This window comes from Macaca fascicularis, chromosome 5, assembly GCF_037993035.2.
Source record: "Macaca fascicularis isolate 582-1 chromosome 5, T2T-MFA8v1.1".
In the NCBI taxonomy this organism is placed as follows: domain Eukaryota; kingdom Metazoa; phylum Chordata; class Mammalia; order Primates; family Cercopithecidae; genus Macaca; species Macaca fascicularis.
In genome coordinates, this window is record NC_088379.1 from 152,510,204 (window position 1) to 152,531,716 (window position 21,513).

General features: G+C 37.5%; 1 protein-coding gene across 9 annotated transcripts; it reads left to right on the forward strand.

The window, feature by feature from the left end:
• The first annotated feature begins 52 nt into the window (after positions 1 to 52).
• Positions 53 to 19,920, forward strand: TMEM184C (transmembrane protein 184C). Of its 9 annotated transcripts, none has more exons than XM_005556038.5 (11): positions 53 to 309; positions 430 to 731; positions 7,112 to 7,242; positions 7,341 to 7,377; positions 8,097 to 8,302; positions 12,887 to 12,961; positions 14,141 to 14,234; positions 15,913 to 16,025; positions 17,446 to 17,545; positions 18,306 to 18,477; positions 18,706 to 19,920. In XM_005556038.5, exons 2-11 carry the CDS (start codon positions 609 to 611, stop codon positions 18,969 to 18,971), a joined length of 1,317 nt encoding a protein of 438 aa, XP_005556095.1. In that variant the 5' UTR covers positions 53 to 309; positions 430 to 608; the 3' UTR covers positions 18,972 to 19,920. The 9 variants fall into 9 exon arrangements, 8 of the variants coding, with proteins under 8 accessions (XP_005556095.1, XP_005556094.1, XP_015306375.1 ...); XM_005556037.5 differs by having other exon boundaries at positions 53 to 160; XR_012435151.1 differs by having other exon boundaries at positions 53 to 731; positions 17,416 to 17,545; positions 18,706 to 19,255.
• The last annotated feature ends 1,593 nt before the right edge of the window (positions 19,921 to 21,513 follow it).

Below are 21,513 nucleotides of genomic sequence, written 5' to 3' on the forward strand. Positions count from 1 at the left end.
AATCACCTGCCTTAGACCGCAGGGGCGGAAGCGGAAAAGAGCTGAAAGTCCTGGTTTGGCCTTGGGTTCCGCCGTAGGGGATGTCCCGTGCGAGTGAGTGAGATCCTGGGGCCTTACCTACTAGTGGAATCGGGTGAAGAGACGCCTGCCAGTGCGGGAGGTAGGAAGCTCGATTCCCCAAAGAAAAGAGCGAGTGGGCAGGCAGCTGCGAGACAGAACCGGAGCGTGCAGGGTCCCTAGAGGCCGGTTCCTGGTCGGTGCTGCTCTCCTGGAAGCCATGGTACAGGCAGAGCTCAGGGCGATCCCCAGGTGAGGGCAGCGGCTCTGCCTGGGATTCCACCGCAATAGAACCGGGTAGATGCGGGGTGGGGAAGAAAGAATGTTGCCTGCACTGCTCCCCAATAGCACCCTGAGCGGCTACATTTGCAGGAGCAGCAGCAGCAGAAGACACAGCGCCGGTCCAGGAGGCGGCTTGAGCTGTTCGTAAAGTCGCCCGACAGCTTTTTCTCCGTAGTATGCGAGTTGACAAAAAGCCAGAGAACAGGGCTCCCCATTACAATCTTTTCGAGCTCTTTTCCCTTGCTAACCGGATCTGATTGTGCGAAAACATGCCTTGCACTTGTACCTGGAGGAACTGGAGACAGTGGATTCGACCTTTAGCAGTGGTCATCTACCTGGTGTCCATAGTGGTTGCGGTTCCCCTATGCGTGTGGGAATTACAGAAACTGGAGGTAAGAGGGTTCTGCACCATCAGCCTCTACACTTTCTTCTACCCATCTGTAGTTGGGAAGGAGACACCCTTCCCCCATTTCTGCCTTGACAATCCTGAAAACCATCTAATGTAAACGAGCCCACTCTTAGGATATAAACCTCTCTAATTTCTTGTTCACGGTTCTTCAAGTCATGCTACAGGTGGAGGTGAGACCGGGTCGATAAAATAGAATATATTAATATAGCTGCTTAGAAGGGCACTGTTTTGCAAGTATTCATCAGTTCCCTGAAAATAAGGTAATTTTATTCCTAAAATCTGATCTGTTCAGATATTGGACTAAACTAGGTCAAATAAACTACCTTGAAAACCATGTATTGAATTTTATTAGTTTTTTACTAGCTTCCTGAATCAAAGGATTCTCGTTGTTTTAACTTTGGTGTTCGTTTTTACTGTGGAAATTAGCTCTTACCCAACAAAGGTTTTGCAAAAACCCCCTTATATATATATTTTTGATGTCATATGCTTATTGTGACATCAGTAATGTACTACAAGCTGGAAAACCCCAAGGTAAATAACTCAGATATAAATATTATATAATGAACTTTAAATTCGGGGTTAATAAAACCCACCAAGTACTTTTACAAGGAACACCTATTACAAGAACTATAACAAGACCATGACTATTTTAGGCCCTTCTTCATTGTGGAAATGATTTTTACATAAACTGTATTTAATATACATTTGTGTTCTCTATTTAGACTAAATTATTTTCTGATGACTTTCCCATACTAGCATAGTCCATATAGTTGTTCATTTGTTTGTTTGTTTTTGAGACTGAGTTTTGCTCCTGTTGCCCAGGCTGGAATGCAGTGGTGAGATCTCGGCTCACCGCAACCTCCGCCTCCCGGGTTCAAGCGATTCTTCTGCCTCAGCCTTCGTAGCAGCTAGGATTACAGGCATGTGCCATCACACCCCGCTACTTTTGTATTTTTAGTAGTGATGGGGTTTCTCCATGTTGGTCGGGCTCGTCTCAAACTTCTGACCTCAGCTGATCCATCCTCCTCGGCCTCCCAGAGTGCTGGGATTACAGGCATGAGCCACCGCGCCCGGTCCCATATAGTTATTTTTTGTTGTTTATTTTTATTTTCTTTGAGACAGAGTCTAGCTCTGTTGCTCTGGCTGGAGTGCAGTGGCGCGATCTCTGCTCACTGCAACCTCCGCCTCCCCGATTCCAGCAGTTCTCCTGCCTCAGCCTCCCATGTAGCTGGGATTACAGGTGTCCACCACCACACCCAACTAATTTTTGTATTTTTAGTACAGACGGGGTTTCACCATGTTGGCCAGGCCGGTCTTGACTCCTGACCTTGTGATCCACCCGCCTTGGCTTCCCAAAGTGCTGGGATTACAAGCATGAGCCACTGTGCCTGACCCATATAGTTATTTTTAATGGCCATGTAATATTCTGCTACATTAAATATTTCCCATTTGTTAGATATTTAGGTTATTTCCACAATTTGTCTACAAAAACTTAGGTATAAGCATCTTAATACATTGGGTTTTTCTTTCTTTGAAATATTTCCTTGGAGCATGGTATAGGAACTACTTTAAAGGTTAATAATATGCATAATATCAGTCCAATTTAAGACTTCTCTTAGTTGCTAGTTTCAACTGTGGTTTTTAGGTGCCACTAGGTTTTGTTTTTGTTTTTGTTTTTGTTTTTTTGAGACAGAGTCTGGCTCTGTCGCCCAGGCTGGAGTGCAGTGGTGAGATCTCACCTCACTGCAAGCTCCGCCTCCCGGGTTCACGCCATTCTCCTGCTTCAGCCTCCTGAGTAGCTGGGACTACAGGCGCGTGCCACCACGCCCAGCTAATTTTTTGTCTTTTTAGTAGAAACGAGGTTTCACCGTGTTAGCCAGGATGGTCTTGATCTCCTGACCTCGTGATCTGCCCACCTCGGCCTCCCAAAGTGCTGGGATTACAGGCATGAGCCACCTCTCCTGGCCAGGTGCCACTAGCTTTTTAAGAAAAATTGGAATCTGCAATCTGTACTGCTAACATTCTAAGCCAAATTCTCAACATGTCTTGATTGGTCTCTTCTCAACACACCAGCCAGGGTAACTGGAGTTAAAGCCAGAGTTAAAACATGGCACATTATGTGTGTCCTCTTAAATCGCTTCTAGTCCTAGAGTAAAGGCCAATATTCCTCACTATGGCCATCAGGGTCCAACATGATCTGACACTACTCCCACTCGATCCCCCTCTGACTTTTTCTCCTCAAGTCCTAGGCTTCCACTGCTCCACTTTGCTCAAAAATCCCAGGCATTGGCCGGGCAGGATGGCTCACGTCTGTAATCCCAGCACTTTGGGAGGCCGAGGCGGGCAGATCACGAGGTCAGGAGATCGAGACCATCCTGGCTAACATGATGAAACCCCGTCTCTACTAAAAAAAAAAAAAATTAGCCGAGCGTGGTGGCGGGCGCTTGTAGTCCCAGCTACTCGGGAGGCTGAGGCAGGAGAATGGCGTGAACCCGGGAGGCAGAGCTTGCAGTGAGCCGAGATTGTGCCACTGCACCTACAGCCTGGGCGGCAGAGCAAGACTCTGTCTCAAAAAAAAAAAAAAAAAAAAAAAAAAAATTCCCAGGCATGCTCCCTCCTTGAAGCTTTGCACAAAGTTTCCCCTTCTCAGAATGTCCTTTCCCTAGATATTCTTCTCATTCCTTTATGTTCTTCAGGTCATTACTCAGATGTCACCTGACTACTCTATTTAACATTGTCAACTTCCCCTCTCCAACTTTTCATACTCCTTTCTCTGCTTTATTTTTTCTTTTCCATAGGACTTACCACCATCTACCACAATACATATTTTACTTCGTTTTTTTTCCCCTTCTTTCTGCCCAAATGAGTGAGTCCCAATGATGAATCAGGCTTTGTATACTATATGAGAGAACACTTACCTCCATAGAACTTAGTGGTGGAGACAAAAGGAACCAAAAAAAAATCAATAAAATTGTATAAAATGCTGTGGAGAAAACCAGAAAAGATCTGAGAAGTTACCATGCAAGGCAGTCACTCTACCAGCTATGGAAAATAAAGCAGAAGTGAAGGGAATTTAGAAAACTCTTTACGGTAGTGAGAGGTGGTAGGTGCCTGGGCTACGATGGTTTCTGGCCCCAGTAAGGATAGCAGGAATGGAAATGGAAAACTGAATTGTAAGTATTCTTAGAAGTGAGCAAACAAGACTTGGCGGGAGATTGGATTCCAGAGGAGAAGCAGTGAGAGAAAGGAAGAAATCAAAGATAATTCTGAAGTTTTTTATTTGAACAACTGTGTAAATGGTGGTACTAGTTACTGAGATAGAAAATTGAGGGTTAGGAACAGGTTTGAGAGAAATTGAGTTCTGTTATGGACATTTAGTTTAATAAGAGACATTCAATAGGCATGTTAGATATGCTGTTGGATATGCACATCTAATATTCAGAACGATTTGAACTGCAGATATAAATGTGGCAGTTTATCTTGGTCTGCCCAGACTGCCGTAAGAAAATACCATAGCCTGAGTGGCTTAAACTACAGAAATTTATTTTCTCATAGTTCTGGAAGCTCATCCCATGCCCATGGTGGAGCATATACTCATTTATTAGAATGGTAGGATGACCATCTGCCCTGTTTAAACTATTTTTCCCACTCTCTTGACTGACCATGTATACCTGAAGTGAATGTGCACGTGATGGCGTGCTGCTCTAGTCTTTATACCTCAGCACACTTTTTTTTTTTTTTTTTTAACCTCAGCACATTTACCTCATGCCCTTGGGTCAGTTCTACTGTCTCCCCTCAGGAAGACCAGGCCCAGAAAGCAATCTCTCCTATTCATCTCCACTCTCTGTTTTGAAGCATTTTGCTGAGGGAGAGTTAACTTATTCTTAGATGCTTGTCTTTAAGGGTTTTTTCTTTCTTTTCTTCTTTCCTCAAGTTACCATAGAAAAAAATCTGTTTATCTCCTCCTCATTTCGTGAGCCAAAAAACTCAACTCATGGCTGATAAGATTAAGAATAATATTACTGGTATCTATATCAGTGTGTCTCAAATTTGAATAAATTATTTAGAGGTAAACATAAAATTAAAGAATTATATTGATAATTTCTGCAGATACCCAGTGTTGAGTTATTCTATTATAATGTTACTTAAATATATACACACATAAAATAGGTTAAATTTCTTATGCATATAACTTTTATATAGCTCAAAAATCAAAACAACTATAAAACCAATAATTAAAGTTAATGACATTAATGTGGAGAGATGATGTTTTTCTTAAACTAAATTACCACTTGCAATGTAAAAATGATACTACACGATTTTAAAATTTGGCCTGCAATGACCAAGTCTCTAGTCACTTGTTTTATGATTGTTTAAAAAACAAAAACAACTTTCTTTATAGCACACTGAGGACACTTGACCTTCATTAGTCACAAGCACATCATTTTTCTCTTAAGTGTACCACCAAGTTCTAGTTTTTGGAACTAAAGCCATCAGAAACAGCAATTACTTGGCATTACTTTTTTTTCTTTTCTTTCTTTCTTTTTTTTTTTTGAGACAGGGTCTCGCTCTGTCACCCAGGCTGAAGTACAGTGGCATGATCAAGGCTCACTGCAGCTTTCACTTTCTGGGCTCAGGTGATCCTCTGGCACCCAGCTAATTTTTTGTATTTTTTGTAGAGATGGAGCTTTGCCATGTTGCCCATGCTGGTCTCACACTCCTGGGCCCAACCATCTGCCCGCCTCAGCCTCACAAAGTGTTGGGATTACAGGCATGAGCCACCACGCCTGGCCGCAGTACCATTCTTAATGATCACTTTATAATAAAGAAGATCTGGAATATGCTTATCCTATTATTATTTTATTAGATTGTCACTGAAATTTCACTTTCTTTGGTTTTAGTAACCTGTTGTCCACAATGGTCTGAAAATATTAAATGGAAAATTTCAGAAATAAGTAATTTATAAGTTTTAAATAACTTATTACAATATATAATTGTTCTATTGTTAACCACTTACTGTGTGTCTAATTTATGAATTAAACTTTGTCATAAGCATATATGTATAGGAAAAAACATAGTATATGCATATAGGATTTGGGACTATCTACAGTTTTAGGCATTCACTGGGGGTCTGGGAACCTATCCCCCACATATAAGTGGGGACTACTATATTCAATTTTAAATGAAATGGATAAAAGCAAAAAGCCCTGTAATACGAGTGCTTACATTCCTTTTAGAGTCTTCACCTCCATATATTTGCTTTTCATTTACTGTTTTGATTAACGCCCCCACAATTAGTAAGACTTTGTATTGGCTTTTGGTTTGTTTTTGTTTTTGAGACAGGGTCTCTGTTGCCCAGGGTGGAGTACAGTGGCACAATCATGGCTCAGTGTAGCCTTGACCTCCTGGGACCAAGCAGATCTCCCACCTCAGCCTTCCTAGTAGGTAGGACTACAGGCACATGCTTCCACGCCTCGCTAATTTATTTTTTGTAGAGATGGCATCTCGCCATGTTGCTCAGGCTGGTCTAGAACCCCTGGGCTCAAGCAATCATGAGCCACCTCACTCAGCCCTTTTCAAGCTTTCTATACATTTTAATGTAGAAATTTATTGTTGTAAAAATGCATTTGTTCTCCATACTTTTGTTTTCTACCTCTTTTATCTTTGACCCCGGGTAGAGGAAGAAAAAGTCTTGTTCAAACAGTGAAACTGGGCTGGGCATAGTGGCTCATGCCTGTAATCCCAGCACTTCAGGAAGCTGAGGCAGACGGATCACTTGAAGTCAGGAGTTCCAGACCAGGCTGGTCAACAGGGCGAAACACCGTCTCTACTAAAAATACAAAAAAATTAGCTGGGTGTGTAATCCCAGCTATTCGGGAGGCTGAGGCAGAAGAATCACTTGAACCCCAGAGGCAGAGGTTGCAGTGAGCCAAGATCGTGCCACTGTACTCCAGCGTGGGCAACAGAGCAAAACTGTCTCAAAAGAAAAGAAAAGAAAAGAAACAGTGATACTTAAAGTTGCAGACCTCAGTTCTATTTTAATTGTAAACTGCTCAACCCTTCAAGCATCAAAAATAAATGCCCACCTTTTTCCCTTTAAAAAAAAAAAAAAAAGGATTCATACTAAAGTCCGCCCTCCCAAAATTTTCAGTTTTTCAATTTTTAAATTTTTTTTTTTTTTTTTTTTGTAGAGACAGGGTCTCACTTTGTAGGGCCAGACTGGTTTCAAACTCCTGGCCTCAAGCAATACCCCCACCTTGGCCTCCCCAAGTGCTAGGATTATAGGCACAAGGCACTGAGCCCGGCCAAGCTCTTTCATTTTAATATAAGAATTTATACTAACATGTTATTTTGTTTCTTAAGGTTGGAATACACACCAAGGCTTGGTTTATTGCTGGAATCTTTTTGCTGTTGACTATACCTATATCACTGTGGGTGATATTGCAACACTTAGTGCATTATACACAACCTGAACTGCAAAAACCAATAATAAGGTACGTCTTAATATATTTTGATTCCATCAGTGTTGTGTTGGCTTATTTTATAAATATGACATAAAACGTTTTAAATTTATGTTTTCCTTTTCCAATAGGATTCTTTGGATGGTACCCATTTACAGTTTAGATAGTGTAAGTATGTTTCATTTTTATCTCATTAACTAAGAACTTGTTTGATGATACTAACTATAATTACAGAATGCTTAATGAAAGTTATGTTATTGACAATAAGGAGTCAGATTAATAAGAAAAGTAAAAAGATTCACTTGTTTCTAATGTTGATAGAGAATATAAAGTATGATAATAAAAAATGTAAAATGTGATATTATAAATGTTTAAAAATCTATAGCTGTTTGCTTTCTTTTAAACTTTCAGATTGGTAAAGAATGTAATATTTTAAATTATATTACCACTCTTTTTATTTATTAAGTCTTTTATTTGAACCAAAAATTTAAAAACCTTCCCCAATAGATACACATGAAATTGTTGTAGATGACTGCTTCTAATTTGAGTAAATATAAAGGAAATATCTTTAGTAGCATTATCTATGATCATATAAAGAAAAACTTCAGATTTAAGAACTTAAGTACTTACTTTAGCTTCTCTCTTTATTCATTATTTACCCCTCAAACACTTAATTTTTGTTTACCAATATCTAAGATGTTTATTGCTTTTAAAAATTCATTTCACAGATTGATAGCCCTCATAATGATAAATTTTAGAGAGTCATATGTAAGTATATGACAAGACATCTCAAGCATAAAAATTAGCTTATTGTGAGTACCATGAATGGAGTGGCGATTCATTTTATCTTAGCTGCAACTGTCTTTAACATCTGTGCTTTTTCATAGTGGATAGCTTTGAAATATCCCAGCATTGCAATATATGTGGATACCTGCAGAGAATGCTATGAAGCTTATGTAATTTACAACTTTATGGGATTCCTTACCAATTATCTAACTAACCGGTATCCAAATCTGGTATTAATCCTTGAAGCCAAAGATCAGCAGAAACATTTCCCTCCTTTATGTTGCTGTCCACCATGGGCTATGGGAGAGTAAGTATGTTTGGTTTAATTCTTTTATGTTTTGGTTTTTCGTTTAAGCAGAGTTTTTAAGTAGCAGTCAGCTCTTTACAAGGTAATACATTAAGTATTAATAGCAGAACAATAAGTATAAGATAGAGTTCCTGATGCAGTTCCTAGTTGTTTGAAGGCTAACAAAACACAGTTTTGTAATCCCACATATATGTTAGTCTTTTTTACATTATTAATCCCAAATCCAAAAATGAAAGGATTGCAGGTAAAAACAGTAATCATTTAATCAATATGCTTTTGCAGTTGAGAACCAAGGTCTGCAGATCTTACATAAGAACACACAGCTAGTTAAAAGACAAAGACAAGACAGTCTAGATTGTAGAACCGCATATGATATGAAGTAGGAGCAATAAGTAACAGTGTTTGGTAACATAATACATCAGCTTGCCTTATTATATGTTCATGTAGGACATTAAAATTTATGTCATTTCATTTTGAAAAATAAATTGAGGTTACAATTGCATTTATTATACAAATGAACCATTTGGTATTTTTCAGCAAGCAAACATTTGAAAACAGTGTTTTAGAAAGATTAATTTTGCAATATCATAAAGGATGAATTGGAGGGAAGAAGATTCCAGAGATGGGGAAATAGGAGTTTATAATAATCTATTTGTGAAATAAAACTGAAAAGGAGGGATAAGACTGGAATAAAAAAGAAAGGCAATAAGAGAATGCAACTGAAAAATCAATAGGACGTGTTCACTAACGCAACCACCCAAGGGGTTCACTTTGCCAGCCACCTAGACAGAACCAATTCATCAAGAGGGGAATTGCAAAAGATAAAGAGTAATTCAGACAGAGCCAGCTGTGCGGGAGACAGGAATTTTATTATTACTCAAAGCAGTCTCCCCAGGCATTCGGGGAGCAGAGTTTTTAACGTTAATTTGCTGGGTAGGGGGAAGCCAGTGAGCCACGAGTACTGATTGGTGAGAGGTGAAATCGTAGGGAGTCGAAGCTATCCACTTGTGCCGAGTCAGTTCCTGGGTGGGGGCCACAAGGTCAGATGAGCCAGTTTATTGATCTGGGTGGTGCCAGCTGATCCAACAAATGCAGGGTCTGCAAAATATCTCAAGCACTGATCTCAGGAGCAGTTTAGGGAGGGCCAGAATCTTATAGCCTCCAGCTGCATGACTCCTAAACCATACTTTTTTTTTTTTTTTTTTTTCCTTGCCAAAGCATTTATTCTGGAGTTTCTCACCTTTTTTTTTTTTTTTTTAAATTATACTTTAAGTTCTAGGGTACATGTGCACAATGTGCAGGTTTGTTACATATGTATACATGTGCCATGTTGGTGTACTGCACCCATTAACTCGTCATTTACATTAGGTATATCTCCTAATGCTATCCCTCCCCACTCCCCACAATGGGCCCAGGTGTGTGATGTTCCCCTTCCTGTGTCCAAGTGATCTCATTGTTCAGTTCCCACCTATGAGTGAGAACATGCGGTGTTTGGTTTTCTGTTCCTGCGATAGTTTGCTGAGAATGATGGTTTCCAATTGCATCCATGTCCCTACAAAGGACACAAACTCATCCTTTTTTATGGCTGCCTAGTGTTACATGATGTATATGTGCCACATTTTCTTAATCTAGTCTGTCACTGATGGACATTTGGGTTGATTCCAAGTCTTTGCTATTGTGAATAGTGCTGCAATAAACATACGTGTGCATGTGTCTTTATAGCAGCATGATTTATAATCCTTTGGGTATATCCCCAGTAATGGGATGGCTGGGTCAAATGGTATTTCTAGTTCTAGATCCTTGAGGAATCGCCACACTGTTTTCCACAATGGTTGAAGTAGTTTACAGTCCCACCAACAGTGTAAAAGTGTTTCTGTTTCTCCACATCCTCTCCAGCACCTGTTGTTTCCTGACTTTTTAATGATCGCCATTCTAACTGGTGTGAGATGGTATCTCATTGTGGTTTTGATTTGCATTTCTCTGATGGCAAGTGATGACGAGCATTTTTTCATGTGTCTGTTGGCTGTATGAATGTCTTCTTTTGAGAAGTGTCTGTTCATATCCTTTGCCCACTTTTTGATGAGGTTGTTTTTTCTTGTAAATTTGAGTTCTTTGTAGGTTCTGGATATTAGCCCTTTGTCAGATGAGTAGTTTGCAAAAATTTTTTCCCATTCTGTAGGTTGCCTGTTCACTCTGATGGTAGTTTCTTTTGCTGTGCAGAAGCTCTTTAGTTTACTTAGATCCCATTTATCAATTTTGGCTTTTGTTGCCGTTGCTTTTGGTGTTTTAGACATGAAGTCCTTGCCCATGCCTATGTCCTGAATGGTATTGCATAGGTTTTCTTCTAGGGTTTTTATGGTTTTAGGTCTAACATTTAAGTCTCTAATCCATCTTGAATTAATTTTTGTATAAGGAGTAAGGAAAGGATCCAGTTTCAGCTTTCTACTTATGGCTAGCCAATTTTCCCAGCACCATTTATTAAATAGGGAATCGTTTCCCCATTTCTTGTTTTTGTCAGGTTTGTCAAAGATCAGATGGCTGTAGATGTGTGGTATTATTTCTGAGGGCTCTGTTCTGTTCCATTGGTCTATATCTCTGTTTTGGTACCAGTATCATGCTGTTTTGGCTAAACCATAATTTCTAATCTTGTGGCTAACGTTAGTCCTACAAAGGCAATCTAGTCCCCAGGCAAGAAGGAGGTTTGCTTTGGGGCAGGGCTGTTTCTATAGCTTTGGGAGAAACTATAAACTAAGTTTCTCTCAAAGGTAGTTCAGCCTACTCCCAGGAATGAACAAGGATAGCTTGGAGGTTAGACACAAGATGGAGTCGGTTAAGTTAGATCTCTTTCACTGTCTCAGTCGTAATTTTGCAAAGGCAGTTTCACTAATAAATGGGGAATAAAGTGGAAGTTACAAGCCAAGGTAAATGGAGGTAGAGTGATCAGTGTAGACATACATCATAAGAATGGCTGCACTGCCCCCTATGCAGTACAGGACCATTTGTACGACATCCTGACAAATTTTGTCTCTATTTACACCCTTGAAATGACAGGGAGCTACCTGGCTTTTTAAAATAATAAGCTACTAATGTGATCATTTGACAAATATATATTGAACACCAAGTACATGCTAGTATAAAGAAATACCCTAGTGCACAGAACAGCCATAGACCTCATGGAACTTACAGTTTGGTTAGGAGAGTCAGGAATTAAATGAAGACACAAATACATAGTTACTTATTTCAGGAAATGCAATGAAGGAAGCACAGGAGACCATGAGAGAATAGTAATGTCAAATTAATGTAGATTGGTTATCGGGGAGACAGATTGTACTCAACTCTGAAGGCAACAAGGACAAATGGGCATTTATAACTAGAGCATGTTGAGGGTCAGTGAATGCAGAATTACGAAGAGGGGACATCAGGGCTAGGAGGATTCTCACTAAACTGACTGAACAGGATTCTTGCTAAAGGCAGGCCAAGGCCTTAGTCATCAAGGGTGGGGGCTGAGGAATTTGATCAGATGTCAGAGGTGATCAGATATCAAAGGGGGCTGGGGAATGATTTAGCAAGATTCTTTTAAACTGATTGACACTCAGGACAAGGACAAGGCCCAAGGATGAAGCCAAGTTGAAAAGAGGTGTCAGAGGCTTGTCTAAAGTTTGGTAAATGGGAGTCTTTGTGAAATGAAAAACCATTTATAGGATGTTATGCAGAGAACTGGTATCTGAATTTCATTTTCAAAGATTACTGTGTTTTTTGTTTTTTGTTTTTGAGATGGTCTTGCTCTGTCACCTGGGCTAGAATACAGTGGCATGGTATCTGCTCACTGCAACCTCCACCTCCCCAGTTTCAAGCAATTCTCATGCCTCAGCCTCCCAAGTAGCTGGGACTACAGGCGTGTGCCACCACACCCAGCTAATTTTGTTATTCTTTTTTTGTAGAGACAAAGTTTTGCCATGTTGGCCAGGCTGGTCTCAAGTGATCTGCCCGCCTCGGTCTCCCATAGTGCTGGGATTACAGGTGTGAGGATGGCTTGAGCCCAGGAGTTTGAGACTAGCCTGGGCAACATAGTGAGACCACAACTCTACAGAAAATTTAAAAATAGCTGGGTGTTGGGGCACACACCTGCAGTCCCAGCCACTCAGGAGGCTGAGGTAGGAGGATCACTTGAACCCAGGAGATCAGCAGTAGCCTGGGTAACATAGTGAGACCCCATGTCTACAGCAAGTAAATTAGCCAGGTGTGGTGGTATGCAGATATAGTTCCAGCTACTCAGGAGGCTGAGATAGGATCACTTGAGTCCAGGAGGTCGAGGCTGCAGTGAGCCATGTTCACACCACTGCACTCCAGCCTGGGCAACAGAATAAGACCCTATATCTCAAAAAAAAAAAAAAAAGGTATTTAGATAATTTGTTTCCTGCCATCCACATTCTTCTGCCACTACTATTAAGGATGACTACGGTGAAATAATTAACTATAAATATGGTATCCTTCATCAAAGTGATTTCAATTTGGAGGCTTTGGGGAAAATCTGATGCTATTTAAATGAGTCGTTGAAATTCTAAGGTTTTTTTTCTTTTGCAGAGTATTGCTGTTTAGGTGCAAATTAGGTGTATTACAGTACACAGTTGTCAGACCTTTCACCACCATCGTTGCTTTGTAAGTACTTGGATTTTATATGAACTTTTTTTTTAATCCTTGTGCTCTTATGTGGGAACAACTAAGTAGAAAACATAGTGTTAATGTGCTTATTTATAATGTAGGTGTAATCTGTTTTAAAAAAAAAAAGAACTGTATAGAAACTCACTCTATTAAAATAAATAACATGACCATTTATAGGCAAAGAATCACCACAGGGGTCTTCTAAATATTTACCTCCTTTCTCGAGCTAGCTTGCTATAAAGCACTTTGAAGATTAAAAAAAAAAACACACACTTTTTCAAATACATAGCTTTACAAAAACCCTACTGCATGAAGTTAAAGTATGCTACTTTAGGTTAATTACAGTTTTATTTTCTACATAGTTAATTTAGAACATATTAGAAGTACTCTAAGAAAGAAGTCATATTTTCTTTTAATACATTCTGTCAAGGCTTAGAATTGAGGTAAAATGGGGTATCATTAAGCTACCTGGCAAAACTATTCCCTAAAAATTCAAGAACATCAAAGACTTTAATGTCAATAGATTACATGTTTTAACTCTTAGTTAGTAACATTTTGCATGCTCACAGAGGAAAACTGGAAAGAAATACCTGTGAAAGAATTCTTTATTCTGCCTTTGAGCTAGCAATTATTTAGCCATTTAATTATGAAGGCATGCTTTATTTCCCTGCAGCTTAGAAAGTGGGCAAGACTATAACAATACTGATGGTAGTACTTACTTGAGGGGATCTGGGTCTTTCATAAAATTTACCTCCAAGACAATTGAGGGGAAAAAAATTAACAACTACAGTTATATACACCTGCATTATACTATGTTTAACAATCAAGCTTTCCCAAAGTTATTAGACTGCATAGTTGGTTTTTTTAAATTTAGTAATCTTTCTAGTTGTTACATGTCTTATTTGGGATTTCCTTCAAGTTGAAGGAATAATCATATAATAACATTTCTAGAAAAAATGGGTTCTTTCATTTTTTAATTTCCTCTAGATCCAAAGTCAAGTGATTGTCAATGGATCTCTCAAATAAACTTACTTCTAAATTCTCTGTGTCCAAAGTCAAGTGATTATCAGTGGGATCTCAAATAAACTGACTTCTATAAGTATTGCTATTGCTGTATTTTAAAGTACAATTTTGATTTAGTTAATCATAGAGATATCTCATCTTTACTATTTTTAGAATCTGTGAGCTGCTTGGTATATATGATGAAGGGAACTTTAGCTTTTCAAATGCTTGGACTTATTTGGTTATAATAAACAACATGTCACAGTTGGTAAGTAAAATGTTTACTTTTCTTAAAATGTACTAAATTTGTATCTCTAACTAAATTTCTTTAGATAAAGTTTCTTCTTTAGGATAAGGCTTGCTTCTTTTTATCTTCCTATAAATTAAATCTGAAATTTAATTTATAGGAAGACTTGAAAAAAAACTTTAATATACATCTTAATACATATATAAAAATATAATAATGTCTTTGTTAATTATTTGGCGACTGTTGACAATGTTTGTTCATTTATTTCTGTTGCCCATTGCATAGCTGTATGAGTGTATCATAAATAAAAGCACAGTGCTACATAAAAAAAAATACACACATATACTGAACATATTCAGAAGAGAAAATATCAAATTGATATTTGACGGTACAGGGTTTGAATGAAAATGCGAGAATAAAATTGTCTGTTATCATGTATATTTGGAGTTAAAGGAAAATTGAGAATGCCAAGTTTAGAAAAATGGATGATGTTCTAGAAACTAATGTTCCAAAGACCTATGATGTAATGTTCTATTCGATCTTAGGAGCTTAAAAAAATGTGCAATTTTATTTAAATTCTTTGGCTAATGCTGTCAGCAAAATAATTTAGATGCAGTGGTATGCATGTTTGGTATTAGAGCTTTATAATAAAAATTAAATGTCCATGTAGCCAAAGCTTTCCCACATGTTCATCCTCTTTGGAACCAGTAATTCTGTTTCTGGGAATGTATTCTAAAGAAGTGTTCAAAAGTATGTTTGCCTAAAGTATCTTTGTATATAAAGCCTATTACTTGTAAATAACAAAAGGCTGAAAGCAATCCAAAACCCAATGATAGGGACTAGTTGAATGCACTGTGGTCTTTCCATTGGCCAAAATATTAGGCAGTTATTAAAAATAAGCCTGATGAAACATACAGAAGTTATGTATTTTAAGTGGAAAAAACATTAGGCAATAAAATTTTATAATTAGTTCATGATAGTTATTTAAAAACTGGCTTATGTGTACAAAGGATGATTGGAGACCATGAATCACTTTATTCTTTCTTTCTTTACTGGTTTCATATTCTAAAATACTTTACATTAGCATTTTATATAATTTTAATAGGGAAAAGTGAACTTTCAGGAAAATTTATTGTTATTCAGCACTACACTAGGTTATTACAGATTTCTAAAATTGTTAATAAGTCTTGTTCATTTAAAAAAAATAAATCTAGCTGAACTAATACACTGCCCTCAGGAAAAACTGTTCGATTCTTTATATTCAGATTTCATAGTCAGAATTTTATTGAAATTGGACTTGTTTAATGGGTTACCTTAGTTACATAGGATAGACTAGATAATAAGCTAAAGCCTCATAAAATGAGTGATCATTTATGTTTAAAAGCCATTACAGATGGATTTTTTTAATTTGGCTGAACAAGAGCCATTTCTTCCATTTATGTCAGTCATTTGTTTATTGTTCCCTTTATGGAACCCAGGAAGTGAACACTTAAAAACATTTTTAGGGAAGATGTTGTATATAGTATATATTCATCTGTAGTAAACTATAAAAGCTTGTTAATCTAAAAATAGAATAATAAAGCCTAGAAAAGTTTGCCTGAAACATTACTCTGCACCAGGTCTCTGGTATATAACTTTAATATTTCTATTACCATATCTATTCTTATTGAACAAGTTTAAATGTTAATCTTGTTTCTAGTTTGCCATGTATTGTCTCCTGCTATTTTATAAAGTGCTAAAAGAAGAACTGAGCCCAATCCAACCTGTTGGCAAATTTCTTTGTGTAAAGCTGGTGGTTTTTGTTTCTTTTTGGTAAGTATTACTTTCTTTTAAATGTTCTCATTTTTTGAAAGGCAATAAAAACCGTTGATTAAGGAGGATTTTTAAACATAGTCTTAATGCGGATGATAGATTAAAATGTCTCTACTTATCTTTTAAAAAGTTCATCTTTTTAGCCCTTCTAGGATTTTCAAAAGAAATAATTAGATGGTCACTGTAACATTTATGTGAAGAAAATTGTTTGAGACAACCTAAATATGTCAATACTGGAATAATTATTAAAATAAATCATGGCCCTGTCATATAGTAAAATACTATGGAGTTTGGAAGAAAGCATGATGTAGAATATTTAATTATATGAGAAAATAATCAGTAAATCCTTTTAAAACAGAAGGTAAAACTATACATAGTTCAATATAGTAAAGAGGGCCAGGCACAGGGCTCACGCCTGTAATCGCAGCACTTTGGGAGGCTGAGGTGGGTGGATCACCTGAGGTTGGGAGTTCCAGACTAGCCTGGCCAACATGGCTAGTCTCTACTAAAAATACAAAAATCAGCTGGGCATGGTAGCAGGCTCCTGTAATCCCAGCTACTTGGCAGGGAAGGCAGGAGAATCGCCTGAACCCAGAAGGCAGAGGTTGTGGTGAGCCAAAATCACACCACTGCACTCCAGCCTGGGCGCCAGAGTGAAACTCCATCTCAAAAAAAAAAAAAGGAAAAAAATTTAGTAAAGAGGTGGGTAATAGGGGTCCTAGAAAAAAATACACCAAATTTAACAAGCTAGAAATAATACAAAAGAGGAAAAAGAAAAATCCCTGAAATCCCACCACCCAGAAAAGAATGATTAACATTTTGGTAAACCTGTGTCACATATAAAACTCAAGAGAAAGTTTCATGCTATAAAAATTTGTGGAATTCAACAATGTGTTCAGTATATTGTAGATACAGTTCTTTGTCAGTAAAAAGAAATACAATTTTGTTTGTCGGGGGGGGTGTTTTTTGTGGGCCTTTTTTTTTTTTTTTTTTTGCTTTTGCTTAGTATTCTGTTATGTGAATATAACTTTTTACTAATCTCCTTTTGATATTTAGGTTGTTCCTAATTTTTTTACCATTATAAGAAACACTGAAGTGAATACTCTTGTGTATACAACTATGAAAGCATGTCCACTTCATTATTTGCTGTTTAAATTTTACCTGGGGCCATTATCTCTAGATTGCTTGAAATGCTCAGTTTGACTCCCTATCTTGGGACAAAACTACTAGAAAAATGAATTTGTAAAGCAAATTAATATATTTAACATAGATAGAGTTTCTTCAGCAATATGCTGTAAAGGCAGAGGGTGGTGGTGGTCCACAGGTTGCACTGGGTTTTTTTTTTAATGGCACATTTTTAAAACTACTGCTCATTTTATGCTTGATATAGATTTGGCGTTTACCTTTTCCTAACATATAGGCAAGCAGTAGTTATTGCTTTGTTGGTAAAAGTTGGCGTTATTTCTGAAAAGCATACATGGGAATGGCAAACTGTAGAAGCTGTGGCCACCGGACTCCAGGTAAGTAGGTGCCATCTCTGAATTCAATAGAACTTTACTATTAAGCATTTTTACATATCTCCACTAAATCTGACAACCCACAGGGTATGGGGGCTATTATCCTCACTTTACAGGTGAAAAAACAGGGGAACCCTAGAGAAATTGGCCATAATTACTAATTTGTCGCAGATACACGAATAAAACCTGGATTTCATTATTCCTAAGTCCAATTCTCTTTCTACATTTCTCCTTGTAGTCCTTGGGTGGTGAAATGCAATATACTTGATGTGACTGAGAATGAAATGTACTTTGCTAAGAAATACTTGAGGCTGACTGGATGCAGTGACTCATGCCTGTAATCCTAGCACTTTGTAAGGCCAACGTTGGGGCATCACTTGAGTCCAGGCATTCGAGACCAGCCTGGGCAACAAAGCGAGACCTTATCTCTACAAAAAATTAAAAAATAAAATACTTAGCCAGGCCCGACAGTGCATGTCTATACTCCTAGCTACGTGGGAGGCTGAAGTGGGAGGATTGCTTGAATTCAAGGAATTCAAGGCTGCTACTTGAGGAAGTGCAAAATAGATTCACATTTTGGCATTTTGCCTTTTTTTGAAGAGGTCAAAAATAATTATTTTGGAAAATGGAAAAATGAATATAATTTGGGAAGAAAAAACACAGCTGTTTATCTTACTACTTTTGAAAAGCAAGTAGAGAAAGATAGCACTCTACAAAACTAGATTTAAATCCAAAGGTGACTGTTATTTTATTGTTCTCATAGGATTTTATTATCTGTATTGAGATGTTCCTCGCTGCCATTGCTCATCATTACACATTCTCATATAAACCATATGTCCAAGAAGCAGAAGAAGGCTCATGCTTTGATTCCTTTCTTGCCATGTGGGATGTCTCAGATATTAGAGATGATATTTCTGAACAAGTAAGGCATGTTGGTAAGTACCAGCTATTTAATTCAACCGAATAGGTTAGGTAGGATATTGAATTTCTCCTGCTAGGGCAATTTATTATCTATTTGGAGATGAAAAAAGACTTTAAAGCAGTACCACAGTGCAGGCTCATCAACTTTGGGGAGTGGGAGAGGGGGAAGTGGGGAGCTTATTTTTAGAATGGTAAGTTTATAATGGTAAAAATAACTTCTAACAGAAAACTTTATATTAAAGGACGGACAGTCAGGGGACATCCCAGGAAAAAATTGTTTCCCGAGGATCAAGATCAAAATGAACATACAAGCTTATTATCATCATCATCACAAGATGCAATTTCCATTACTTCTTCTATGCCACCTTCACCCATGGGTCACTACCAAGGGTTTGGACACACTGTGACTCCCCAGACTACACCTACCACATCTAAGATATCTGATGAAATACTTAGTGATACTATAGGAGAAAAAAAAGAACCTTCAGATAAATCCGTGGATTCCTGAACAGTATGGAAAAGCGAACTGTGCAACTACTATATTGTATCATTACCTGGAATCCCATGGATTTTGTGCTTGGGACAAACCATAAATGATGGAAACTGTCAACACAAAAATAGCTGCAAGCCAGGTACAACTACTGAATTTATATATGTAAGTTTTGTATATCAAAAATAACTGATCTAAATTTCCTAGACTTAGACTTGATTTCTTAACATTAGAGTATCACATACTCAAATGGTAGACAATGACCCCAACTGAATTTTCCTGATGTTACACTGCTTTATCAAGAGGATGGACTTTTTTTTTTTTTGGAGACGGAATCTTGCTCTGTCACCTAGGCTGGAGTGCAGTGGCGCAATCTCAGCTCACTGCAAGCTCTGCCTCCCGGGTAAATGCCATTCTCCTGCCTCAGCCTCCCAAGTAGCTGGGACTACAGGCACCCACCACCATGCCCGGCCTTTTTTTTTTTTTTTTTTTTTTTTTTTTTTTATGTAGAGACAGGGTTTCACCATGTTAGCCAGGATGGTCTCGATCTCTTGACCTCGTGATCCACCCACCTCGGCCTCCCTAAGTGCTGGGATTACAGGCGTGAGCCACTGCGCCCGGTTGAGAATGGACTTTTTTTTTAAAAAAATCAGTACTTCCTACCACTGCTGCATGAGTATAATGCTCCGGAATTATCAGAAAGCATAATGCAGAAATACGAATTAGTGGAACTTAATCATGTGCCATACAAGCTTACCTAACAAGCAGTTACATCTCTTATTTCTCAACTGAATGTCTTTCAATAAATAAGAATTTATCATTTATTTTCTGCAACTTTTTTATGTCTCATTATTTAAACATTAAAAAACCTTAATATTTTAACAATTTTTGATTAGAGGCACAGTGAAAAAGAAGTCAAACAAAAAATGTACTACTTTTCGTCAGTGCTATTAAAGGCGGCAGCAAATGTAAATCTTGGCTGAATGGTCTTAATTACTCATTAAACCACAGTCAGAAGATATATAGGTGCTATTTGGGAAAACTTTATTACCTATGATGGGGTTTCTCTAATTGCTAATCACAACCCCACTGGGTCATGTTTGACATTTTATAATGAAAATAAAATAGAAAGTGCCATAGTATGTTACAGAAAGCAAAGATGAGTATTGTTTCTCAAAGCCTTTGCTTTATGTATTTATACACATACTCATTCATATATACATATATAGAGACAGATATAGTGGTTCACAGTAATTACACAAAGTCTTTATTCTGTCCACTGTTATAAACATTTCTATTAAAACTAAAACTGGGCTATATGTAAAAACCCCAAAGATACACAAAAAAAAATCTGTTAGAACTCAAGTGAATTCAGTAAAGTTGCAGAATACAAAATCAACATACAAAAAGCATTAGCATTTTTATACATAAAGAATGATCTAACTGAAAAATCAAGATGCCATTTATGATAGCATAAAAAAAATACTTAGGAATAAATTTAACACCAAGGCAGTAAAAGAATTGTACACTGAAAACTATGAAACACTGATGAAAGAAAGACACAAATAAATGGAAAGATATCCCGTGCTCATGGATCAGAATAATATTGTTAAAATGGTCACACTACCCAAAGCAATTCAGAATCAACGCAATCCTATCAAAATTCCAATGGCATTATTTACACAAATAGAAAAAAAATCCTAAAATTCATATGTAACCATAAAAGACCTGAATAGGCAAAACAATACTGAGGAAAAAAAGTTGGAGACATCACATTTCCTAATTATAAATTATATTACAAAGCTATAGTAATCAAGACAGTATGGTACTGGCATAAAAACACATACATAGAACAGTGGGATAGAAGAAAGAACCCAGAAATAAATCCAAACATACACAGTCAAATAATTTTTGACAAAGACACCAAGAAGACACAGCAGGGAAAGAAGAGTCTTCATTAAGTGGTGGTGGGAAACTGCATTTCCACAGGCAAAACAATGAAATCAGACCCTTATCTTAGACCTACACAACAATCAACTCAAGATGGATAAAAGACCTAAATGTAAGACCAGAAACAATAAAACTAGAAGAAAACATAGGAGAAAATTCCTGGACACTGACCCTTGGCAATGATTTTTTGGATACCACACCAAAAGCTCAGTCAACAGAAACAAAAACCTGACTACATCAAACCAAAAACCTTCTGACAGTAACAGAAACAGTCAACAAAATGAAACAATAGCCTACAGATTGAGTAAAAAATATTTGTAAGCCATATATCTGAAAAAGGGTTTGTATCCAAAATGTATAAAGAATTCATACAACTCAATTTTTAAAATGGGCAAAAGACCTGAATAGACATTTCTCCGAAGAAGACACACAGATGGCCAACAGGTATATAAAAGGGTGCTCAACATAATTAATCATCAAGGAAATGCATATAAAAACCACTCTGAAGTACTACCTTTCACGGAAAATGGAATGGAAGTTTCTAAAGAAAAATAAAACTACCATACGATCCAGCAATCCCTCTTCTGGGCATATACTCAAAGCAAATGAA